Source organism: Podarcis erhardii (genome assembly GCF_964252035.2).
Source record: "Podarcis erhardii genome assembly, chromosome: 3".
Classification (NCBI taxonomy): domain Eukaryota; kingdom Metazoa; phylum Chordata; class Lepidosauria; order Squamata; family Lacertidae; genus Podarcis; species Podarcis erhardii.
In genome coordinates, this window is record NC_138507.1 from 87,617,567 (window position 1) to 87,645,178 (window position 27,612).

Here is a 27,612-nt window from a genome sequence, read left to right on the forward strand (position 1 = left end):
TTATATTCTCAAAAACAGGATATCAGTCATTGTGCATATTCCTTTGTCCCTGCGTAGCTCCTAGGAGAACCTAATCCACCTACGTCTGCCATCTCTACACTCCATGCAAAGACTATGACTAAAGCAGACCTGATGGCTTTATCAGCAAGCCAGATTACCCCTCACACCCTCTGCTTCACATCCAGCCTGACAAAGAGTTCTGGAGAACTCTAAAGCTTGCTCACTATTTTGTGACATTTGGGTTGGTCTTAATAAAGATATTTTTCTTATTGGCCAACATGACTGCCTTTACCGTTTGTGTGCCTGCCATCCAGCCTCAAGCTCAGTGGCGTCCTGATCACTAGTATTAAGATGAGAACCAGGAATTTGAAACCAGCTCTCTGCTACTGGCCATGTACAATCTGTTTCAGTGTCCTAGCAATTGCTGGACTCCAGGGGTAATGACAATATACTTCCGATTGCCAGTTACTAGAGAACAGCAGAAGGGGCAATCATTTTCAAGTCCCACTTGTGGGGTTCCCAAAGGAAACTGATTGGCTACTATAGAGAAAGGACACTGGCTTGGCTTGGCCATTGCTCTGATTTAGGTTCTGGACTACTGAAGTGCAATTACTCAATTGGTAATCTTGCTTCCATGCTCAGTAAGCAGCAATAAAAGGGGCAGAACTAACAAGTAGGAAGCTTTTTATTAATTTTGCAATGGATTTTTGATAAATGGAACGTTCTTCTGCATCAGGATTATGCAGCCCAAGGATCTTGGCAATGGGCATTTCTGGATAACACAGTGCCTCTTTAAGTCTCCCATTTAATACTGCTTCTTGGTGACTGCACAAAATCAATGTCTCAGCAGCACCATAGTAGTATGGAGACAGTCACAGAAAAAACATATGAGAGCAACCCTGTACCACAGGAAAGTTATTCAAAACTGCAATAATAGAAGCTCAGCTAGAATGTACATTGCAGTTCATGAAAAGTACCACCAAGACCAAGTGGATGCCAACATGCTTAATGAGCAGTCTCAAGGATGGCAGGGAGAAGAGAGAATAAGAGAAAAAGAACCACCAGGGCTCTTCTAATTTTCTCAAGAGCAATATAGGAAATTGTATCAAAACTGAACCTTACTAAGAAGAAATACTATGAAGCAGGTTTGTTATTACACACATAATATTACACACATATTATTAACATATTACACATATTATGCAGCCCTGTTTAGGGAAGTTTTTAATGACTGATGTTTTAATGTAATTTTAATATTTTGTTGGAAGCCTCCCAGAGTGGCTGGAGAAACCCAGCCAGATGGGCGGGGAATAAATAATAAATTATTATTATTATTATTATTATTATTATTCCTTTAATTAATAAGTCTTTCCAACCTTTCAAGAGCATCCCAAATGGTGAGCATAACAGTGCATTTAAAAACAATGAGTAGGACTATGGTGAATACAGACATTACCATAACATGAATTAATGTGAAAATGCTCTATACTGGGACACATTTATGAAACATATGCTTTTGACTCTTTGCTATAAACCTGGATGAGATTGCATCATATCCCTAGATAATTAATGCTATAACATAGATCACAATGTGGTCCAGTAGTGCACTTAGCAAGGCTTACCTTTCTTTTGTATGAGATTCTGCCTGGCCCTAATGAAAGCTAGAATGTCAGCATCTGTTTGGTGGTCTCCTGTGAAGGAGATAGATGAACTTTGTACTGGTGAAATCCTGCAATAACAAAGTTTATGTAAGCTTTCATCTGAGTTTTCTACTGCTTAGATTTTGTATTCCTTCTTGTATATTATTATTATTATTATTATTATTATTATTATTATTATTATTTCTTCTTGCTCTTCACCCTAAGGTCCCAGGGTGGGTTAAAGCCTTAAAAACAATTTAAATAACTTGTGCTTTCTGTCTTCAGGATATAGGCCTAATCCACAAAGTGCTACACAACCTCTGTTCATTTCTTTCAGGTAGGTTTATTCAGGACTCTTGGATGGAACAGGGGCTGGTGGATTATGTTCTGTTTAGGTAGCAATCAGCATAATTTGAGAGAGCATTGGATTTGCAAATTGCACACATCTATCTGTTTTACAATCAAGACGTACTCACATTACATTCTTAAAAATAAGGAGAAAATCAATTTCCCAGCTACTTGAAACTGAGTGTTGGGAAAACACCATTCTTTATTTAAAACATTTATATGCTGCCCTTCAGCAAAGCTTCCAGGGCCTTCTATGGTTGCATGAACACGGAGGTTATCCAGACTGCTTGGAGCAAAGCAGCAACCGCTGCACATTACCTGCGCAAAAAACACCTGAATCAAACCCAACAGGATTCTTAAATGACTTTGGGTAACATCTATCTCTTTAGGGCTGTTGCAAGAATGAGATAAAAATGGCCAGGCTCAGTGCATGTTATATTCTCAAGCCACATACTGTATTTTTCGCTCTATAAGACGCACCAGACCACAAGACGCACCTACCTTTTGGAGGAGGAGAACAAGAAAAAAAATATTCTGAATCTCAGAACAGCAAGAGGGATCATCCGCTGTGCAGCAATCCCTCTTGCTGTTCTGGCTTCTGTGATAGCTGCACAGCCTGCATTCACTCCATAAGACGCACACACATTCCCCCTTACTTTTTAGGAGGGGAAAAATGCGGTAAACTGCTTATGGGCAAGATTACCTTTTACTGCAATCTTGCTTATGGGCAAGATTACCTTTTACTGCAGTCTCACATACCAGCCACTTTAAGGGCCAAACCATTGATCACTTTAAAAACACTTCCCTTTTCAAGTAAAAAGAGCCGTGTGGGAGCCCCAATCCTGATCAGGAGTGTGGCAAGTGGGGAGGAAGGGTTTCATGTTCTGTATGGTTGGGTTTCCCCGAGCGAGCATGGAGGAGCCTAGTCATGTGTCCCTGAATGCACATAGGTTCCCCTTTCAGTTTTTCCACTCAGTGTGTGAAGGAGCAAAGGCAGCAGTGGATGTTAGAGATGGCAACACTGGTGGCAGGACTAGAATGCACAGCAATACTCCATGTGTTCCAATTAAAATAATAATAATTCTGGAGGGCTTCAGTGTCTTTCCTGGGTTCTCAGCACCACATGCCCTTACTGCATACCTTGCTTTTGAGGGCGAGTTACTCAGGCTGCTCCCACTGCTCTTCACAGAATGCTCTTCATTGAAGCTGGCTCTGCTGTTATTTGGAACCCTGGGGGAAGAATTCATTTCAGACTGCCACAAATGATGCTGCATTTGACAAAGGATATGTTTAATTCATAGAAATCTATAGAAAGGAGTGAAATATTTGTCTAATTCGGTCATTCCCTAGAAAGAAAATGGTCAGCAATGGTTCTTTTAGGATTAAGCAAATGGGACTTCGAAGTCCATTCAGATGATAATCATTCCAGATAGCAGTACCCAGTTTCAATTTCATCCTCAGTATGGGCTACATTTTACTTTTCTATGCCGTTCCCATTTTCCATAGCTATCCCTTGTTTTCTTACCTACTCTACTCTTTTCGCTAGCTTACTGATTCTCTTCCCTTCCCTTCATTCTTTATTTCTCCACTTACCAAAATATGGTCATGGCACTACTCAAGAGGGCAGAACTTGCAGACCAGTGGATGAGAAGAATGTCATATGGCACTCCATAGCAAAGTAAATTGTTTGCATCACACTTAACTTCTTAACATTTGGACTGGCATATAATTTGCTGTGCCACTATTTCAAGCATTGACTTGAAATCTGAACATATCATTATGAGCCAAGATTTAACCACTAGATGGCAAGCTTGGGGTATTTTTGCTTTTATGAGTTTGTGTTAAATTGGCTTCCAAACAGATACTTCTGGCAAAAAGAAAAAGAAAGAAATTTATGAAGAGGGAATGCAAAGCACTGCTTCTTAACAGTGTCACAAGACCCAAGAAAGCATATCTCCTTGGCTGGAAGACAAGGTCCCAGACTTTTGACTCCACCAAGGCAAAGGACTCCCTGCCCACCCATTTGAGAAAGCAGGAATAAACCAAATTCCCTTAATCCTGGAAATCCTGAAATTGCAGCACTGAAGAGCAAGTACAATCTCAGCCATGGCTCTGATTTTGTGAGTTCTTTTATTGTACCAAGAGATCCTTAGTCTAAAGCACTTCAGATATAGATTTGCCCCATTTATTTAAAAAACAACAACAAACAGCTGGGAATTGGAATGAGTTTTACTGAAAGCCATGCTTGCAAGAATAAGGTAGATCTCTTTGAAGAGAGGCAAATGCTCCTGCCAAAGTATAGCAAGAAGATACAAGGTGAAGGTACCGGTAATCATCCAAGTTAACCCTGTACATTGCCCTCTTGGTATCTATTTGTGAACTGAACGAAACAATGACCCATCTTTGTGTTTTCCATTACCTTTACCCTTCCTTGCAACTGAACCAGCCCTGATGATCAGATTAGCAGGCAAACCCCCATCAACTATGTTCACCGGTTTGTTTGAATTGTTTTGCAGAATCCCTAATTTCTCTCTGTATTTTCTTAGACATTTTAAAAGGGAAAGCCTTTTCCTTTTCTTTTGGTGCGGTGGGGGGATGGCGGAACACAACATGTGCTCCAGCTGTCGTTTTCCTCGACACTTTCTTACACCAAACTTTGAAAAGTAGTTTGGGGGCACCGGGGGGGGGGCACTCATTCAGCAAAGTATTCATTTCTCTGAATTTCTCATTGCTCAGTCGTAGGTTTGCGGAGTAAAATGCAGAGCTCAGAAAATCAGAAACAAAAAGAATCTGTCATCTTTCCTCTCCGTAGAATTCTTAATCATGATCATTACAACTAATTTAATTTGCTCTAATTGGATGAGAGTAACTGTTTCCAGCAAGGCAATTAGAAAGAGTATTCAGTTGTAGCATTTTTGGGAAAGGTCTTCAAGCTCATAGACTTCCTAACAATGCAGTGAGTGTTGGCAATGTTCACCAGCCTTACTTCACAGATGTCAACTATCTTACTATACAGTCTAACATTGTGTGCACTGAGCTTTCAATTATCTGAAAAGTGATACATTCTTTTTCAATATTTCTCACCTTGTTTTAAATCTCATTGTTATGAACTGGGAGTCCTTTAACATATTCCTGTTTTTATAATATATTTAAGACGCTCACATTTTCTGTTTGCTTTTGAAGTCTGGTTTATTATGCACATTCAAATAATGGGAGTCAAGCTGGGAGGATTCATCTCTCAGTAACTTTCTGAAAGTATCTGCTATTTATTTTGCTTTGAGAGACAGTGGAGTGTGCCTCTGGGGGTAAAGTCAAACCGCTGGAGAACCACAGTGCCCACTCTGGCTACAGAGATCAGTAAATTGTAACAGCTTCCCCCCACATTGTTTTTGCTGTGTTAGCAGTACCAAGGTGACCTCCCCAGGGCACAAGCCTGGGCAGTGTGTGTGTATGGAGGTCCTGGGCTGCCCAGACAAGATCCCCCTCTCAGCTTTGCTGATGTGGTTCAAGGGAAAGCAAAGCCATACAGCTTGGCTTCAGGAGCTGCCAGAAGGAGGTGTACAAGGCACTATCTTCACGGCCTAGGACCCTCATACCTACGGGACCGCCTCTCCCGGTATGCCCCACGGAGGGCCTTAAGGTCCATAAATAGCAACACCCTAGAGGTCCCGGGCCCTAAGGAAGTTAGATTAGCCTCAACCAGAACCAGGGCCTTTTCAACACTGGCTCTGTCCTGGTGGAACGCTCTGTCTCATGAGACCAGGGCCCTGCGGGATCTGATTTCTTTCTGCAGGGCCTGTAAGACAGAGTTGTTCCATCTGGCCTTTGGCTTGGAGCCAATTTGATTCCCTCCCCCTCTTTCTTTTTCCTTTCTCCTGTGTATAGGATCAGAGTTTTCCTTCTCCTAGATGGACTACCTTCCCCGGTGGATAAGCCCCACCTGCCCCTCATTTCCTCCTACAGCATGTGCAGTAACCTCCTTCTTGACCACTGGACCTACCATATTGGCCCAAATATAAGCCGCACCGGAATATAAGCCACACCTTTAAAATTGGAAGGGGGGAGAAAAAAAAGAGGAAAAAAATACCTGAATATAAGCCGCTCCCTTCCTCGCTGCTCCTGGCTGCATACTGGGGGGGGGGGAGCCACGTGGCGCTGCTGGCAGCCTTTCCCCTTTCTTGCTCTCGCCCTTCCCAGCCTTGGGGGAGAGGACAGGGAACTATGTGCTCCTGGCTGCATACCATAAGGTCGCAAATATAAGCAGCACTTTAACTTTTCACGGTCAGAATTTGGGGGGAAGTGCAGCTTATATTCAGGCCAATACGGTACTATTGGTCTCATCCACTCAACCCACCGAAGCCTGTCTTTGCATGCAGGGGGAGTCCCTAACTTACCCAAAGGATTGAGATCCACTGGCTACCCTCACCTTTACTTTTCCTCTCACTCTCAACAGGTCCAGTCAATCAATTCACCAAGAGCTACATGATATTTGACAGCGGAAATCCTATTTCAGTGCAGGCACCAAACACAGCAAAGTGGTGTGCAGAAAAAATACTTCCAAGTTACAGTAAAATAAAAGTTGCACAAGCAGGTTGCTGGTAACGTCGTTGCACAACAGATTGTACAACTTGTTGCACAATGTATGTCTGTCTATACAACTGTTGTGTTGGATTCCTCAGCTGCACAATATCAAAATCTACACATCTGCTACAGCAAGAGCCCTTGCTCCAGTGGACAGAGAATGCTGGAGATAGACATATCATATTAGTATGGCATGAGCTTTTGTGAGCTACAGCCCAGGAAAGCTCATGCCATAATAAATCTGTTAATCTTTAAAGTGCCACCAGAATCTTTGTAGTTATAGTTTCCTGGTAACTATGTTAGTGATACATTCGTACGGTTCTTATATCAGGTCTCCTGAATTTTAGCATTTATAGCCACTTATCCATCTGTTATCTAAATTTCCTCTTACGAATGACTTTCTAGCTACACCTGAACCCACATTCATTGTTATGTAGTATATAATTCATGTCAACTTTCATTACTCCTATTAGCTTGACTGATGGAAGATGATGGTTAGATCCCTTTCTGTGAGTAAATTACCAGTTGGCTTCTGGATGGATTTAACAAAGAACTTTTTTTGTGCTGGAAGGCCACAGAGTTGAGAGAAAATATAAAGTCAAAAGGTCTCATCCTATGCAATTGCAGGAATGAATCAGTTAGGTTACTGTGTCATTCAGGTTCAGTGGAATCCTTGGGAAGCAAGCATTTTGTTATTTTATATTCTTAAATGTAGGAAACTAAAAACTTTGCCTCCGAAATGTTAATGCCTCAAACAGGCTTCAAGGGGACAAGAGTAAATTTTCAGCACAGTGGGATATAAAAATTTGCTGTTCCCTCTCACAGTGTCAAGAGCTCCATTACAAATTCTTCATGCATCACACTGAGAACATAGCTGCATAAAATGGGTTTAGCAGGCTTAACACACAATAACACTAAAGTGCCTTGAATAAGGTCCATAGAGAACTTAAAAGGGTCATTACGAGTGTAATGGCATAGATGATATTAGATATCTGCAAATAAAAATGGAGCTACACAGTCTCTTCCACATAGAATATCACATTTTATTCATGCTCTTGGCTTTTTATCGTCTACATGCCTTATAATCCAGGCTACCTGATAATCTGGCTGCCAAGAAAAAGAACCAAATCCAACAATAGTACACCCTAGTCACCTATCTATCTATTTGTCAGATTTCAAAGACAAATGAAATTAGCAGTCAGAGTATATGTAGCACTTTGACCTAACAGACATTTGGTGCATTTGTCACATCAAAAATAGTCATGTGACACAGCCCCAAACTGAAATGAACTCCATGAGAAATGCTAGTCTACATTTATAGCACTCATCCATGTTTGCTTTTGGTTCTTCTTAACAACTTAACCTAGGAAGAGGAAGAATTTCCATATTTACTTCAGAAGAGACAGCTTTGTACCAGGTGCTCCTGTGGAGATGGGAAGGGAGTGTTGGAAGCATCTGTGCGAGACCAGGTAGTTTCTAGTGAACATCTAGCCATAGGGAGAGATTCTTTTGGTGTTGTGGGTAAGCACCTGAGTGAAAGTCAGGGGTAGAAGTGGTTGTATGACTCATTTCAATTGGGGTTCAGACCTGGATATGGGACAGAAGCAACCTTGTTTACCCTGGATGACTTGTGTTGGATTTAGAAGCATTATTGCCCAGAGTATTTACTGTACTTTTCCGTCTATAAGATACCCCCATGGATAAGATGCATCCTAATTTTGAGGACTCAATATTAAGAAAATGGGGGTAGAGAGAGATTGTCCAGAATGGGAGGAATGCTGAAAAAAACCTCACCCAAATTCCAAATGCTTGCGGTCAAACGCAACGCAGAAGCCTCCTATCGTATTTCTGATTGACAGCAGCCGCCGCCAATCACACGACCAATTGCCGCAGCAGAGCCCAATCACCAGCAGCCATTGCTGCAGCAGCAACCAATCGCCAGCGGGCATTCTCTCAGCAACACCCAATCACAAGCGGACATTGCCGCAGCAACCTATCACCCGCAATAATGCCAGTGACAATCTACTACTCAAGACAGAAATAATTTCCACTGTCCCCCCTCTGCACTACCCATGTATAAGACGACCCCCATTTTTAAGCGTTGTTTTAAGGTAAAAAAACATTGTCTTATACATGGAAAAGTACGGTACACGGCTCCTGCTACAAGTAGTACTCCTTGCACTTCTTCCATCTGTTTTTCATCACTACAATCTCATTGTTTGAACCCACAACATAGATTCATGGCATAGAATGGAACTCAACTCATTATTATATATTGGCGTGGCTATACAGTATCTCCAAAGTGCAGCTCCATTTCACATAGACGTTCATATGTGTATGAATTCAACATGAGCTATTTAAAGTCCTAAGTGACCGTAAAATATCAGGGGACCATAAAAAAGACAATTATATGTTGCATATTTTCAAACAGATAACCATCTTACCTGGTACCGTATGAATGTGGTTGGGCTTCAAGAAGCGAGGGAGGAATCTTTACTACAGTGGTTGAATTTTGCAGAAGTGGCTTTTTGTCCTGGGCCAAAAGAAACATTATACAGGTAGGGTGCAAAAGTCAAATGTGGAAAACAGTGGGTTCGCCCCTCCTCCATTAAAATTAAATGCTGAATGCTTTTAAAAAACCCTACTCTATAATTCTAATCTTCCACACCAGTTGTCTACTTCTGTAGCATTCTTCCTTCCTTCTATCCACTCATCCATCCTAGCACTGAAGTCAGAAATTCCTGGTACCTTACAATAAAGTGTTGAAGATTGGTTGTAAAATGTCAAAGGTCAGGTTTCAGGCTTTCAAAATGGATCAGTAGGCATTGGCTGATCTGAGTGACTTAAGGGACTTAGAATTTTACACAGGTTAAAATCTATGCAATTAAAGTCTCGTATTATATTAATCAGTGGCTGAATTTTGGGCTCTTCCTGCGCACATACACATGCTTATATGTATAAGACTGGAGAAATACTGCCTTAAATACAGTCCCATTTAGATAATTTCAACCATGTTTTCCTCTAACAAGTATAAGACAAATTTTAAATATTGAGGATACCTGCAAGTTTCTCGCCTCCTCAGACCACCAAATTTCAAAGTCTTTTTGCAACTTCACCTTGGCTTTTTCCATAAGTAGCTGCAAGTGCTCAATCTCTATCTTCATTCCTTTCAAGTGTGTAAACATTGTTTTGTAACTGCAGAAAATAAGTAAAATTCACTATAGAATAATAATGCAGAAGCTTCTGGAAAGAAACACTCTTAATTATTGTGCAGGGCTGCACCAAATTCACTCCTCTCATTCCTCACCCCATTCCACAGATTGCAAGCTGGAGAGACCGACCTGTTGTTTGCCAGATGGTGGGGTGTGTGTGAGAGAGACCAAGTTCACCAATTTATAAGCAAAATTGATAATTGTTATTTTATTTACAGTTTTGAAAAATTGAAATATAACAATACAATAAAGGAACTTGTATTCCAAAACATTTGGTTCAGAATAGATGCAATTTTCCTGCATGCATCCAACCCTTTCCCATAAAACTGTGCCCCATTCAAATATTTTTCTGTCCTCTCAGAGCTCCTCCAGATGTCCAGACCACACTCAATGAATTTAAGACATAGATAAAAGAGTGGAGTGAAAAACAGAAGAGTGGCATGGAAAAGGGGCCAAAAACTGCCCCAGATAATCAAATGTTCCACACATCCTCTCAATCCCCACAAAGGTCTTCTCTTTTCATATAAGCCACATTGTCATGGGCCACCAAGTGCCTTGCCAACAAAACTAGGGGTGTGGTGATAAATGGAATTCCTTCGCTAAATGTTACTGGACCAGACTGGGGGAAGGAGGATTTTGTTAAGGCTCAGAGGACTGATTGATTAGTTAAGCAGCTGTATTTTATTTATTTATCTATTATATATTAAATTTGTATACCACTCTTCACAGGGTGGTCACAAGGCTGCATCCATTCCCCACAGTTGAACAATACATAGTTAGTACCACTGTTGAACAATGGTTTATGTAGCTAGTGTGGATGGGATGTTTTAATGTAGGTTTTTTTTTAAAAAAAAGAATTAGAATTGTGTTTCAGATTTTTTTAATGCTGGTTTTAATGTCTTTGAAAACACACATATGTAAGTAAAGGTTTTTAAAATGTGATAATCTAAAACAACCTTTTCTTCTCCCGTTCAATTTGTGTCCGAAGTGTCTCTTCTATTGGGTCAGGCTCATTCATTTGTCGAGGACTGACAACAGCTGCAAGATATAATGAGTGTTAACAGTTGTAAAATGTAGAGCTAAGAAAATGTTTATACGCTGGAATGATAATCGCTTTATATGTCTGACAGAAAGAAGTATCATACACAACTTTTTTTACCCAGAGAGCCCGGTTTCTGTCAAAGGAATAGATTCCAATCTTGCTATAGCAGTTTATCTTTCATGAATTTAAACTGTTTTCTCCCCTCTGGATTTACCTCAGCGCAAGATTAGCATCTCACTTCTAGGTAAAAATATGCCTGATGGGGCCAAAACTACATGTTAAATTAAATTCGCAATCACACTGAATGTATTGTTTCTTAAAAGAAAAATAGCAGTAGGCGGAGGGTCAGGATCGTGACTACAGCATGAGGAGAGCTGCAGTCCTAACAGAAAAGGGTAGCCTCTCCTCCTTCCACACCATGATCCAAACCTTAATTCCACCCCTTCCATGATTAAAACCCAGACACGTTGCACGTGATAATACATTTAAAGTAACAAATAGTTTGGTTCTTGGTATTGTAGGTCAGTGCAAGCTTTGAACACACAGCACTCTGAGGGGTACCAGGATATTCTCAGAGCTGTCATTTCCCAGCCCTGCCTTCACTGTTTGAGAATTAGCTGGAGTTAAAAACACCATCTTGGCAATGCTGCTTGTCCCAGAGAAGAGGAAGATGGGGGAAATCACCAGGAACTGATATCCAGCAGTATCTCCCTACCTTTTCCCCAACCAATCTGCTGATATTTGGGATCACTATATCTTCCAATGGGTTCCCTGATAGTTCCTCAGCTGAGACCATTTCTAGGCTCTTGTATTTGCCCCATCTAGTCTGTCTTGCACTCTTCTTGCTTCCCAATTGTATGCGCATCTGGAGTATCTTCACACAGATGAACTCTGCCATTTGTTGATATTTGAAGGGCTGGCATAGCTTTGTGTTCTATTCACTGCTGTTGCACACAATCTCTGGAATTTCCCCTCTAAAGAGGATTTACTGAGCTCCCTGTTGCAGGTCTCTAGAAGGCAGATAAAGGTCCTCCTTGGTTATATCTGCAGTTGGGTTGTGATGTGATTTGCGGTGCTTTGATACTGTTATTTTTAACTGTATGCTGTTGATATTATTGTACATTGTTTTGAGTGGTTTCACTTTACCCAATAAGAGAAACTCTTACATTTTTAAATTTTATTAAATTAATAGATATATTGTGTCTGAGAAGCGTGAGCCCTGCAACAAGGCTTTTATCACAAAAAATAAAAGGGGGGTACTTAAAGCAACTAATCTCAACCATGTAATAAAATGATCAAAGAATCATAGAATTATAGAGTTGGAAAGGGACCCCAAGGGTCATCTAATCCAACCTCTTGCAGTGCAGGTATCTCAGATAAAGCATCCATGACAGATGGCCATCCAATCGCTGCTCAAAAAACCTCCAATGAAGGAGATTAAAAAAATATATATTCAAAAGTTACAATACAGTTACAATACATTTTCAATCAATATATCCCCTTCACAAACACCTCTGTGATATTGGTGGTATTAAGATTTCCAAGATAACATGTTTGGTATATTAAGCTAAAGGGAAAAGAAGAAAAATGATTTAGTTTGGCTTCCATCTCAATTACAGTGGTACCTTGGTTCTCAAACTTAATCTGTTCTGGAAGTCCGTTCCAAAACCAAAGCTTTCCAAAACCAAAGTGCACTTTCCCATAGAAAGTAATATAAATGGATTAATTCATTCCAGACTTGTAAAAACAACCCCTAAAACAGCAATTTAACACGAATTTTACTATCTAACAAGACCATTGATCCATAAAATGAAAGCAATAGACAATGTACTGCAGTCACACAATGAGTCAGTCAGTAGCTGAACTCGGTTCCACACAGTCACAAAAACAAAACAAAAAGAGCCGCAAAAACGCAAAATAAACAGCAAAAACAGACAGACCTCAGCCTAACACTGAAAACGGAAGTATGACACTCAAATCAGAAGTGTAACACTCAAAATGGAGCACGTTCGGCTTCCAAAAGTTCATAAACCGGAACACTTACAGTGGTGCCCCGCAAGACGAACGCCTCGCAAGACGGAAAACCCGCTAGATGAAAGGGTTTTCCGTTTTGGAGGCGCTTCGCTAAACGAATTTCTCTATGGGGTTGCTTCGCAAGACGAAAAAATATTGCGAGTTCCCGCGGGTTTTTTCCGCTCCCCCCCCTTTCCTAAGCCGTTAAGCCGCTTATTAGCTGTTCCGCTGATAAACCGCCTCTCAGCTGATCGCTAAAAGCCGCTAGACCGCTAATAGCGCTAATCCGCTAAGCCGTCAATGGGCTTGCTTCGCAAGACGAAAAAACCGCTATACAAAGAGCCTCACGGAACGGATTAATTTCGTCTTGCGAGGCACCACTGTACTTCTAGGTTTGCACTGTTTGGGTTCCAAGTTGTTTGAGTACCAAGGCGTTTGAGAACCAAGGTACCACTGTATTGGTTTAAGAAGGAATTAAATTATAAGTAAACCTGCTACTAGGCTAAAGGAGTGTACCTAGCTTCAGGGAATGAAATTCTTGCTGGAACACCAGGGTAATAATGACCACTCTTGGCTTGTCAGTGTTGCAGCTAAAACCATTTATCTTTACTTACAAAACTCAGCAGCTTAATCAAAAAAGAAATCAAATAATTTATAATAATTACACTGAAAGTACTTTAGACCAAATGTTTAATATAGGCTAAAAGCCAAGAAGATGTCATGATCTACAGGGCTTCAAATCCACATGTTTGCCAAATTATCAGTCGGACATGACTAGAAACATCTAGAATGCCTTTTGGTACTATGGGGAACTGACATGAAAGAAGCAAACAGTAAAACTATCAATAAGTAGTAACAAAAAAGGTAAAGGTAAAGGACCCCTGACAGTTAAGTCCAGTTGCAGACAACTCTGGGGTTGCAGTGCTCATCTCGCTTTACAGGCCGAGGGAGCTGATGTTTGTGCTCAGACAGCTTTCTTGGGTCATGCGGCTAGCATGACTAAGCCGCTTCTGGCACAATGGAACACTAAAACCAGAACAGTGCACAGAAACACCATTTACCTTCCTGCAGGAGTGGTACCTATTTATCTATTTGCACTTTTTTGGCATGCTTTCAAACTGCTAGGTTGGCAGGAGCTGGGACCGAGTAATAGGAGCTCACCCCATCATGGGGATTCGAACCGCCGACCTTCCGATTGGCAAGCCCAAGATACTCAGTGGTTTAGACCACAGTGCCACCCATGGCCCCACTCAATAACTAGTACATTTATATAAATCTGTACCTACTGAGTTTGGCCTGATAAATTCACAGCCAGAGGTACAATATGCTTATAGATAGGTAAAGGTAAATGTAAATGTCTCATTCCCATTAGTGATAATACTACAGAATTCTCAGCTTGTATGTTTTGTCTACTGCTCTTTATTTTTTGTGTTGACTTTATTATTTTAATGTATTATTTAGTTTAACTTACTATTTTACAAATTTGTCATTGTTTGCCTCCATTATTTTTCCACAAAGAAAAGTGGAGTATATCACATTTTGACTGAATGGCACAAACGTCTTGTGTCTCTGTGTATGTCTCTGAAATGGTGATGGTTAGATAGCATCCACTTAAAATATAATGGAATGAAGATAATAATAGTGCTCTATACATTTGGGAATCACACCATAGTTATTTGTTCAGAGCATCTTTTTAACCTTACAACATCTCTCTGTGAGGTACATTAGCTGAAAGTTGAGGATGTGCTTAAGGCCACCCACTGAGCTTCATAGCTAAGAGATTGGAACCTGGGTTTTTCCACATCCAAAAGAGACACTCAAATCACTGCATAACAAAGAAACAATATAGTAGATAAGTCAAGCAGAACTAAGAGGGTCATATGTAGAGAACTACATACTTCCCCAGCTGATTTGATTGATGCCTATAATCTCCAGATTTTTTAAATCCCTTTGATCGATCCCCAAGAGTTGGTTAATGAGCCACAGGTGGACATTCAGAGTCAGTTTCTCTTAAAATGGGTGGTTTTGCAGCAGCTTGAAATAATCTGTTACGTGGTATGATAGCAACATTTCAGGCCAGCTGTTTACCTGGTGAGCAGGTGATACATCAAAAGAAACCGCTGCTTTAAAAGCATATTAACTATGAAAGAGGTAGCAGAGATAAAATCTGCACCAGAGCTGGTTATAAGGGGAAATTTTATATCTTTTATATCTGATGAATTTATTTCTTTTTTTAGAGTTTGTATGGGTGGTTCTAGAGTTGATTGAAGTAGTTTTATTTTTTTAGAGCTGGTGCTTCTGTACTTTATTCTGTTTTTACAATGTACACCTCTTCAATGGCTTTATGTTGTGAAGCAGTCTAGACATTTTTTAAAATAGTATATCTGAGAAATGGTAGATATACATGCTATATCTACAGATCCTACACTTACGATCCTTCAAACTACTTATACATTTTCAAAATATATCACATATTTTAAAGCAGAATTTTTACTGTTATTTTATAATACAGAAAATACTTATACAAATGCATTCAAAAAAGTGAAATTAAATTAAATTAAATCAAATTAAAAGAATGCGAGCAAAGAAGATAAGATGGAGTAAGTGAGTTCACGATGTGGAAAAATGTACATTCTTGAGTATGACATCACATATTAGAGATAAGTCATAGTCAGTGCTATTATTCTAGAAAAGGAGGTGACAGAACTCACCATAAGCACCTCTCTTGTTCTCTTATAATGGCAATGGCGCTCACCTGAGAGGTGCTGGAACTGAGTTCTGGCAAGCTCTAGCTGGAAAAAAAGGCCTGTTCAGTTATGAACATAGTTCTTCTATAAATTGGCAAACATTTCTCTTAGGTCAACTAGGTCTGTACTTGTCTGAATGTGGGTGGCCTCTTATCAGATAAGCACCATCTCCAGGTGAACACCTGGCAACTTTAGAAAGCACATTTGAAACCCACCCACCCCAGTGCATCGGTTATTGCTAGTGAGTTGCACACATTTGTAGAGTTCATGCAACTGACACTATATATTTCAGACAATTCAAATTGGAAAGGTTCAAGAGCCAAATACCCAGTCTGGAGTAATAACCATGCATGTAGAGACAGAACATATCCAGGCACTGCCTGCCAAAAGTGAATTTGTAGTTGTCTGCTGCATTATATTAAATGGAGTCCCCCTTCAACCACACATAGGCAGCAAAGATGAAAGTGGTTCAATGGAACAGGAGGAATTAACAGACTGGATGCTCTGGTACAAGTACTTGGAAGTTCGGGTTGCTTAGTGCTGCTAGAATCCTAACATCCTTGATGAAAGGCAAAGGTTTTGAATTAAGCGATGCATTCTTTGCGACATTATTAGAACTAAGTTCAGTGACTTGCAGATGGTTTCCAGATACAAGAAGAATGAGAAAAGTGAGACAAATTTAGTAACAATATTAGCTGCAATAGAAGCTCTGCTGGAAGAGATCTGAACAAAGCACAGAGATGACAATTTTATAGTGCTGTTCCAAAAGGCATTAAAAACCAAAGACCTAGCCAAAGTGAATATGTGGAAACTTGTTGTTCCTAAATTCAAAATCGCACTGGGTTAACAAGACAATGCAAAACTAGGAACATGCTTGGCAAGTCAGCCTTCACTTTTGCTTCTCACAAGCTAATGCCAAACATGCACTTTGACAGGCTCAATCCTGAAAAATCCCACTTACTTACAGAAGTGCTGATAGTTGTTTCCCTAGATCTTTAATGCAGTACTTTCTGAAGGAGTTTCACTTCCACTGAAAGCAAAGCAGAGAAACAATATAGGGGTGGGGGTTTTTTTGGATCATAATAGCTGTCCCTGTTTCCAAGACACTTTTTAACTAGGTGAATTATTTCAAACAGCTGAGCTAGAAACCATCCAGCATGCTGGGTTCATGTAGGCAGCCATGGCTCAGTGCACTATCATAAACACAAAGGAATCTGAGTTCTTCTAGAGTTCAAAAGAGTGTAGTGTTCATGCTTCCACAGTGATACAGAAACTTCCCAGAAAGTGTGCTGCAGTTTGAATGTCTCCGAGAACAAGCAGGTGAACCTTCCCTAAGAGAAAGATGAGAGCTAATGGACTATGCAGAATATGATTTTGATAAGCAGCCAGGATGTTTCAAACATCTGACCCACTTTGGAAAACCATCAAGGTTTCATAAACCCTTGTTTATGAAGCCTGGAGAAAGTGTCGTTGCTTTGGTGCAAAATCCTGGCATGCATCACACCAGAGTTCTTCACTGCATTTGAATCTGGGAACATTGGCTTAATGCCAGTTAACAAAGTAGGAAAATAAGCTAGGATGTAATCCTGCTTGCATCAGGGAGGAAATCAGAACAGTTTTCAAGCAAGGTGTCAGCAGAGTAAGCTAAATAACCCATTGTTCAGACAATGGACTGACTATAGGCTGCCTTGAAAGTATTTATATCCAGCAAGATTCTGAAAAGGCTATTACTTGTCTTGGGGATACAGGCATAGCAAGTAGCATTGTTGCTATCTCTGAGTCTCTTTCTGGACTAAATCTGTTGCAGGAGTGGAGTAGCAGAACCTAAAACAGCCTGTCAATGATGAGAAAACAAACCACAAGGTTTGTTACTGGTTTCTCTGCAGGAGATAAACCATAAGTCTAGGTTCAGATGTAGTGCTAAGCCAAAACATGACTTAGCCTCCGGTAGTGAGAAGAATCAGGGGATGTGTGCACCAGCTGTAATCTTTGTTCTGAGAACTTGCACATGTACTCATTTCTGCTACACCATGGCTTAGCTCAGAGTTGTGTTCAAACTGGGCCATTGTGATGCTGATAATTGCGAAGATTTTCATTGTTTCAAAATTTGATAGTAGCATTTATTGCTAGTTGCCCTGGAAGTCCCACAGGCAATGGTAGGTGTGCAATGCACATTCCTTTGTTAATTAATAAATAAAGCAAAAATGAATGACGCCACACTGTTTTCTGATTAACCTTTAACCAGTTTTGGAGATTTAATAAAAAGCTATATTTTGACATTCAAATTATTAATTTTGGATTTGGGCTTCTTCTGAAATAAATATTAGATTACATATATTTTAGGAAGTTATAAATTTTAGTCTGTTGTTTGTAAACAACAATTAAAAATGGCTGGCTATTCACTTTACAAGACAATGATCCAGAATAGCATTTTCAGCAGGAGAAAACCTGTATAAGGAAGGTGAGAAGTTGCCAGTTAAATGCTCCATTAAATGAAATTTCCTTGAACTTAAAAAACCAATGACTCAGCATAAAATCTCAACGATGCTTGAGTAAATATGAGATGAATTAGTACTGCTGATACATCATGAAGATTTGCATCCATGTTCTTATGCCTAAAAGGTAGGAAAATAAACCTTGCCCCCCAAATCTTTTTCTTTCCTTGTTCTGCTAAACTTCAAAATAAACATGGGACATAAAACTGCTTATAAAATGCTGAATTAATACCAGCTTTTATTTCAAAATGAAAAACAACAACCCAGAAAATAGAGCTCTAAAAAAAGATGTTGGCATATTTATTCTAGAATTGCTTGGCATTATATACAACAGGCCCAATACAACAACTGCAGTCCAGAAAAGCTATAATGTCAACCTAAGTAGACTGAATGCATATATACTGTACATGTTCATCACCTGGTAAAAATAACATTCTGTGTTGTCCTCAATTTGTGATCATAATAATCAAGTATGTTGATTTCATTTCTCTTGACTATCTCAAACACAATATTTTTTCAGTGCGTACACTTTTCCTATTCATCAGATACAAATCATGAAATATGAATCCATGATATATGAATCCATGAAATCATGAATATGTGGATTAGCCCTTGGGAACATACAGTTTATGGACTTAATATACAAGCATTAACAGCATGCATCCCAAGTCCAAGAGAAGAAAGATAATTTCTGTAATCAATGTATCCTAAGCTGTTTGAACAATTTACGAGAATGAAGTAAAAAAAAAAAAAGCTAGTTTAAAGTGAACTCAAATGTCTCCAAATCTATTTTTTTTTTAATATTATTAATTTTATTTAGAAAAAAGTTACAAAAAAAGAAAAAGGAAAGGATAACAGAAAACAAGATTCAAAAAACAGAAAAGAAAAAAGAAAAACGATAAAACCGACTTCCATCCAGCTTGGTCTAGGATTACATAACCATAACCATGATACAGTCTTCGCAGTAGAACTTACAATAGCACTGTACATCGAAGGTATTAATTATCATCTGCTGTTATATTGCTAATTCCCGTATTGTTCTCAATATAAATTAAAAAGTTCTTCCATTCATCTTTAAGTTTCATTATATTATTTTGCCTAATTTTCTGAGTTAATCTCGCCAATTCCATATATTGATATAGCTTCACTTGCCACTCTCCAATCGTGGGCATGTCAGGGGATTTCCATTTTTGCGCAATCAAGATCCTCGCAGCGGCTATAGCATATTGAAAGAAAGTTTGATCCGGTTTTTTTATTTCCTCACCAGTCATACCCAAGAGAAACAGCTCAGGTATTCTGGGGAAGCTGTACTTCAAAATTTTTTTCAATTCATCGTAAACCTTTCCCCAGAATTCCTTCACTACATCACAGGTCCACCAAATATGGAAAAAGGTCCCAATCTTATCTTTACATCTCCAACAGTTATTGTCGGCATTTTTATACATCTTTCCTAATTTTGCCGGAGTCAAATACCAGCGGTACATCATTTTCAAATGTCTCCAAATCTAAATGAATAGCAAGATGACACTATTTCTACCCCACCTGCAGGCTTAAGGAGAAAATCTTGACAAACCTGCCTGCAAGTTTATTAAATTGCAGTGCAGTCATCCTATTTTTAAAACTCTTACTAAAACTCAAAATATTTCATCCATGAATTTTTAGCATAACATCCCTTGAAAGGGGAATAATAAATTAAATGGGCATTCTTGAAAAAAATCTAAAAATCCCCAATCAAAGAGAGTTGGATTTCGTTAATGCTTTATTATAAAAACCTGAAATATTAAGTAACAATAATATAATAAATGTTATTATTTCTTACTCTTCTATGCAGTGCTTTTCTAAGCATGTGTACTCAGAAATAAGTCATGGGATTAGACTTAATTCTGGGTAAACCTCTGGGTAAATATAGAAATACAGACTTATTTTTCATATTATATTGTCTCATTTTATTCTCATAATTCCTCATTTTTTTGGTAACTGAATTGTTTTTGTTTCTATTGTTTCTCTCTCTCTCTCTCTCTCTCTCTCACACACACACACACACAAGACGCCTGTTTTTCTGTTAGCCATCCATTTTCTTGGTGCTCAGGCATTTAAATTGCCATATAATGGTTATCAAAATCACTCTTCCCTAGAGTCCTTCCGACAGCTTTCCATCTTTTCTTCAGAACGATTAATTTCTTATTAAAAATATTATTTAATCTCCCCTTCTTTCAAAAGTAACACCATGGGTGCAACAAAAACATGCTGTCCCCCAAACCATCTCCTGTTTATGTGGAGACACTTTTAGGGCTATATTTGGGAAATCACAGTTTGGGAAGTGCCTCACTTTCTCTAGATTAAGGCTATTATGGATAGACCTAAGACCTCAAAGTCCAGAGTTATAAGATTCCTGAGCTGTTGCTTTTCTATTCTGGTTTTCATTTACGCCTGAATAAAAAACCACGACATAGTTATTAGATTTTATCATAACTGTTTCTCAAGTGCTACAGCAGCAACATTCTTAGTACTTGGCCAGTCACCAAGTGTAAAGGATATTTACTTAGAGAATACTATGCCGATAAAGTGAAGTTTAGCTTCACTGAATTTTAACTTCAAAGATACTATAAAACTGACCTGCACAACATAAATTCTTCAGGTTGACTGTGGCCTCATTCCAGTCTCTTGCGATCCCATGAGAGAATCCAAATACCTATTGTTCATGGCCTTTCCCCACATAATTACGTAAAGGCATGGCCAAGCCCATCCAAAATGGGGTATGAATGAGAGAATGTTCACATCACTATGTCTGAACTGGTCCTTCCGTCTTATGGAGGGAGCAGCATCAGTTTCTCCAGGTTACTTGCATCATTTATATTGCTTTTCATGTTAATGGAGATGGGATCAGAAACAGATCATAAAGACCTTAGAAGAAGGAAAAGGGGTCACAGAGAGATGTAGTGGGGAAATAGAAAAAGAGGTAACATAGACACAAAGAGAGACCTATGGGAGTGGAGGGGGAGAAGGAGTAATAACAGGGGGTTAACAGTGATCTATGGATGTAGAAGCAGAAAGAGAGCTGGTAACAGACCTAGCTCTTGCAAACAGCAGAAAACATGACAAACTACTGGGCAGTGCTACTTCAGACTGCAGGTGAGGGCTTGCATGGCTGAATGATTTTCCATGTTTTTTAAAAATCTCTGAATATAGAAAAGTATATGTCAGAGGAAAGGGCCGTTGCCTATCCTTCTCCTTGACATGCGGATTTCTACATCTGTGACATTTCCTGTTCAATGAAACGTTTACCTTAAATGAAGCATTACCATTCAGACAAGGGTTTCCTGTTTTATATGCTGTTCACGAAAATCAGGTCTGAGAGAGGGCAGTGCAGAGGGAGAGAGATACAGACAGACAGACAGACAGACAGACAGTGCATAGAGAAGTTGTCTTACAAGGCACAGAGAAAAGGGTAAGACCTATTAAAGAAAGGGGTCCAGATCAAAGACAATGAAGAGAGAGAGAGAGTGTGTGTGTTCCCTACTGGGTGTAGAGAGGAAAATACTTAAGATGGAATGCAGAGAGTCCTGTGGGTGAGGAAAGAAAAGGAGGGAGGAATCATTTGGGGGATAAGTGTGAAGATGTGTGGAGTGGGAGGTGAAGTGAAGACAAGGGAATGCAGAGGGGTCAATCAGAAATTGAAACTGGAAAAGGGGAGGTATGGGTGCATAGAGTAAAAGGTGATAACAGAAACAGGTCAAAGGAGATGCCTACGCCTAAGGAAACAGAAAAAGAGGGGCTATCAATAAGAATACTGACTTATAGAAGTGAGGAGAAGAGCACAGAAGAGTAGACCACTATGTGTGGTGAAGAAGAGTTTGGATTTGATATCCCACTTTATCACTACCCTAAGGAATCTCTAAGTGGCTAACAATCTCCTTTCCCTCCCCCACAACAAACACTCTGTGAGGTGAGTGGGGCTGAGAGACTTCAGAGAAGTGTGACTGGCCCAAGGTCACCCAGCAGCTGCATATTCCACTCCATTCAGTTTCATTCATATTTATATTAGAACTAGTCCATTGTATATATATGAAACTGATTGGTCTATTAAAATATACATGCTTTCTTTAACCTTCAAAATGTATACAACCTAAAGATCAGCACTCCTTGAAATTATAGCTGTACTCATTCATTGAAAGACACTGTAGTACCACCAGCGAGTATAGCTAAGATTCTCAGTGTCTCCCAAGCTGAAAATATCATACTCCTTAACATACTGTAAAATATCATAACTACATTTGTTGGTATAAAATTTGTTCTAATAGTTGTTGATTAAAGCAATTAAAACACATAAAGTGAGAAAACAGAGTTTAGTAACCTGCTCTCACATTTATTCATGTAAACCAAAATTATTTGATAGCATGCTTGCTATGACAAATTCTCAGTTATTTCCATGCCGCTTCTCTTGGACGCATCAACTTATGGCATGATCATGAAGAAGTATTTTAGACTCAGGGCTGATACACTAGCAATAGTTTTAATGAACAAAATCTACTTTCTATGCCTATTTATTTTCCCTTATGTTGCTGTTTTTGCAGAATCTCTGCCAATAAATTCATTTGCCATGGCATTAAAGAAATGTGAACCCCAAAAGATTTAAATCTCTCAAAAGAAATTTAAATGGTCCCCTAGGCAAATATTCATGGAATGTTTTTGAGGTACTCATCCAGAGCTGGTACCAAAATCTTGTTCCAGGACTAATGGAAAATCTATGCTCTTAACAAACATCATCTGATCAACCACTTTTTAGTCTCAGAATTCCAAAAATAACCCTCAGGGCTAAGTGATGCCAATGCATCAGAACAACTCATGGAAACATTGGGGAAATGATTTTCTCTGTAACGATGGGCAGATAAAATGGCCTAAAATGCCACTAGATGTCACTCTAGGAAGCGAATCAAAAGCATTATACTAGATATACAGATGTGGGTTGTTTCAAATTTGAAACACAAATATTCAAAAAAGCCGAATATACCATAGCACTGAAACAAAATTAAATGTGTGAAATACTAAGAAAATGCAACTCTTGTTCAATTTTCATTTAAACCACAACTAGAACTGGTTTTGTTCCTTGACTAAAAACCTATTATGCTATATTCTGTTCTTTAGATGTCTTAATTTATCCAACAAAAATCTGAAATCTTTGACCGCATTATCAGAACTAAAAGAGACTGACACTTTCATAAAGGTGTGTGAAATAACAACAACAACAACAACAACAACAATTTTTATTTATACACCACCCTACCCGGCTAAAACCGGACTAAAAGTGGCTAACATCAAATGTATAACACATTAACATAAAATCAGGCAATCAATTAAAATACATCCTAAAATCAGATCAGGATCAAAATAAAATCCAAGCAAATGGCAACCTGCAGATTAGGGTTGGGGACCTTAAATGCTCACCAAGCCCAACTGTTTGTGCTGAACTTATATGAGCCTGTGAGAAAAATTGGGAGGCCACTTTCATGCAAGTTCTTATGAAAGGGGAGGGTGAGTCAGACTGAACCCCGACCAAACCTCCATCTTGGAGGCTCTACAGAAAGATGTCAAATCCCGCAGGGCTCTGGTCTCTTGTGACATAGCATTCCACCAGGCCAGGGGCATTGCTGAAAAGGCCTTGGCCCAGGTTGAGGCCAGTCTAATCTCCCTGAGGCTCGGGACCTCCAAGATGTTATTGTTTGCGGACCATAAGGTTCTCTGTGGGGCATACCAGGAGAGGCGGTCCCATAGGTACAAGGGTTCTAGGCCATATAGGGCTTTAAAGGTTAAACCCAGCACCTTAAACCTGATCCTGAACTCCACCGGGAGCCAGTGCAGCTTGTATAGCACTGGATGAATGTAATCCCATGGCGAGGACCCCGTAATGAGTCTCGCCGCAGCATTCTGCACCCCCTGGAGTTTCTGGGTCAGCTTCAAGGGCAGCCCCATGTAGAGTGAATTACACTAATCAAGCCTGGAGGTGACCGTAGCATGAATCACAGTGGCAAGATCAGGGCGAGAGAGGTAAGGGACCAACTGCTTAGCATGGTGGAGATGAAAAAATGCTGCCTTTGTTGTAGCTGTAACCTGCGCCTCCATAGAAAGGGAGGTGTCGAAGATTACACCCAGACTCTTGACATAAGATGCTGTAACTAATTGCACCCCTGCAAGAGATAGGACTTGCCCCCCCCCCCAGCCCCATGTTGTCCTGACCCAGCCAAAGGACCTCTGTCTTCGAAGGATTTAACTTCAACCGGCTCCCACACAGCCATCCAGCCACAGCTTCCAAGCACCTGATCAGTGTGTCTGGGGCCGAGTCAGGGTGGCCATCCATCAGCAGATAAAGTTGGGTGTGATCAGCATACTGGTGGCAACCCAAACCGAAACTCCGGAGAAGCTGGGTGAGGGGGCACATAAAGATTTTTAAAAGCATCAGGGAAACGATTGCGCCCTGCAGCACTCCACACACCAAGGTGTGCCGCGACAACTTCTCCCCTAGTGTTGTATTGCAATTTCACAAATAAAATATACATGGAGATAATGTGCCAAATAATACCCTCAAGTTAATACAGCTTTGAAATGCAGTAATTTGCTATTGGATACCTCATCCTTTGCCTTGATGTCACTTAAGACAATGCAGAATGTTTTCTTCTCTCATACCACAACTGATTCCTGCAAATTACCAAAGGGTGGAAGTGTAACCCGTAATTTGTGCAAATACAGAACACATTCACCAGAGATGCACCACAAAACAAAAAATGAGTATCCAACAAAATGTGACATCAATCTGGAACACACAAGGAGGCACAGCTGGGTTGTCACCTCAAATTCCAGAAGGAGGAGATCAGAGTACCACATGTTGCCAATGACAAAAGGAAAGAGTCTGAAGTCACATCGTTTCTTGTAGAAATTCAGTACATCCAGTAAATCATTGGTACTAAAGGAGCATGCAGGTACTAAAGGATCTTGTTACAGATAGGTAGCCGTGTTGGTCTGCCATAGTCAAAACAAAATAAAAAAATTCCTTCCAGTAGCACCTTAAAGACCAACTAAGTTAGTTCTTGGTATGAGCTTTCGTGTGAATGCACACTTCTTCAGATACACTGAAACAGAAGTCACCAGACCCTTCTATATAGTGAGAAGGTGGGGAGGGGTATTACTCAGAAGGGTGGTGAGATTGGGTGATTGGCAGATAGCTGCCAAGGATCTTGTGGGTGTAATCCAAAACGGAAGAAAAAGAAGACCCAGGTAACTACTGACCCATCAGCTTGACATCAATTCCAGGAAAGGTCCTAGAACAGATAATTAAAAGGCCAGTCTGTGGGCACTTAGAAAAGAATGCTGTGATTACTAAGACCCAGCAAATAAGTCATGCCAGACCAATTACATTTCTTCGTTAGATAGAGTTACAAGCTTGGTGGATCAGGGGAATGCTGTGGACATAGTGTATCTTGATTTCAATAAGGATTTTGACAAAGTCCCCCCATTATATTCTTGTGGAGAAGCTGGTAAAATGTGGCCTGGATGAGATAATTGTTGGGTAGGTATGTAGCTGGTTAACTGACCAAACCCCAAGTGGCCACTAATGGTTCCTTGTCATCTTGGTGAAAATGGGACAAATGTGGTACTGCAGAGTTCTATCTTGGGCCTGTTGTTCTTCAACAACTTTGCAAACAACTTAGACAAAAGAACTGAGGGGATGCTCCACAAATTTGCAGATGACACCAACCTGGGAGGGGTAGCTAATGCTGCAAGAGAATCAGGATTCAAGAGGACTGTGACATACTGCAGAACTGAGCCTGAAGTAACAACATGAATTTCAGTAGGGACAAATGTCAGGTTCTGCACTTAGGCGGGAATTACTAGCTGCACAAATATAAGATGGGGGACACCTGGCTTGCCAGTAGAACATGTGAAAATGATCTCTGGGTCTTCGTAGACCACAAGCTTAACATGAGTTAACAGTGAGTTGCAGCAGAAAAAACCCCCACTAATGCTATTTGAAGCTGCAGCAACAGACATATAATGGGAATTAATAGTACCACTCTATTCTGCCTTAGTCAAACCACATATGGAGTATTGTGTCCAGGGGTGGACCTAGACATAGGTTAAAAATGCTATAAATAAGTCAGAAATTAAATAGTTCAAATATCCATCTTCAAATATCTCAAGGGCTGTCACATGGAAGATGGAGCAAGCTTGTTTGCCCCTGCTCCATACACAAACCAATGGATTCAAGTTACAATAAAGGACATTTCTGATGGTAAGAGATGTTCTACAGCGGAACAGACTGCCTTGGAAGGGCAAGGAAAGACAATTAAGGAAATCTGTCTTAAAACTTTTTTTTAAGGCTGAGTATGAAGGTTTCCTGAAATGAGAAATCCACATCCAAAGCATGTCCATTAGGGAAAAGAGATCATCATTATTCAAAATGGAAGTAAAGTATCTCCATAGAGAGGAAAGTTTTAAGTAAGAGAGGCAGCTGGAAAATGTTAACACCAAGATTTCAAATGGAAATTAGGTTTCATTTTGTATTTGGATTTTTCCACATAGTCTTAAGTAGGTTTACTACCAAGCAGTTTTCATTCACGGATGTCTTGATGCCTTTATGGTGATCAAGGAAGCCCCTAGGAGAACCCACAGCTGTTTCTGTCAGACTGAACGCACATATATAAGAGAGGCATGTAATGATCGCCAATTTACACAGCAAACATCAGGCTATGCTATTACAATGAATGAAGAAAGAAAACATATAGAAGATATTCACTGTGGTTATCAAAACAATCTTGCATATGTTATAAATGTGATATATGAACATTTAAGGCCTGCCTTATGTATGAAGGACAATTATTAGAAACTGCAGTGCTCAAAATTTCAGCTGCCACCCAGCAGCTCTGTGCTGTCATCTTTATTTAAATCAAGTAACCCATTATTTGTTGAAGCATTCCCCACATCAGTTTCTGTGACGAGTGAAGAGTAATTAAACATTTGCAAAGGCTCCACATGTTTCTGGAGATATTTGGAAACATACAGAGTGCACATGTTTTTATATCTGCTCTCAAAGGCTGCGGTGTTACAGTTCAACCCAGGACAACATCTAAGCAAAACAAACCCAGGCATAAATCAATATGGCTCCACTGAAGCCAGGGGACGAGATCCTCAGCTTGTGGAGAAGCGTAGCCCCAGTGAGGTCAAAAGGCCTAATTCTTCAGCTGCTGTCACTAACCACGGTGATAAATTTGTTTGTGAGGAGAGAAGAGGCCATGAAAACATTGCCGCGTGACCATTGAACAACATGAGGAAAATGCCTCCAGTGTAGCATGAAATGCACAGGGGGCAAGAAGCCCCTAGCCAAGAACAGGAGGATTGCAGGCAACAAGTAACAGCACATTTGTGTGGAGGGAACAACCTTGTATGGAAAGAGCTAAGAATGGCTGCAACAAAACTCACCTTGAGCTGCTTTCTGCATGTGCCGCTGGGTTATCTCCTCTTTCAAATGATCTGTGTAAATGA

At 39.9% G+C, this 27,612-nt stretch overlaps 1 protein-coding gene across 1 annotated transcript in view; it reads right to left on the reverse strand.

Moving 5' to 3' along the window:
* The window catches only part of KIF6 (kinesin family member 6), a 144,069-nt gene that overhangs the window by 1,478 nt on the left and 114,979 nt on the right, over positions 1–27,612 (reverse strand). The window contains exons 16-21 of the mRNA XM_081854155.1: positions 27,550–27,600; positions 10,738–10,819; positions 9,629–9,764; positions 9,014–9,102; positions 3,129–3,218; positions 1,623–1,729 (exon numbers count right to left, since the gene is read on the reverse strand). Of these exons, the coding sequence (XP_081710281.1) occupies positions 1,623–1,729; positions 3,129–3,218; positions 9,014–9,102; positions 9,629–9,764; positions 10,738–10,819; positions 27,550–27,600 (555 nt within the window). The remainder of the gene's footprint in view (positions 1–1,622; positions 1,730–3,128; positions 3,219–9,013; positions 9,103–9,628; positions 9,765–10,737; positions 10,820–27,549; positions 27,601–27,612) is intronic.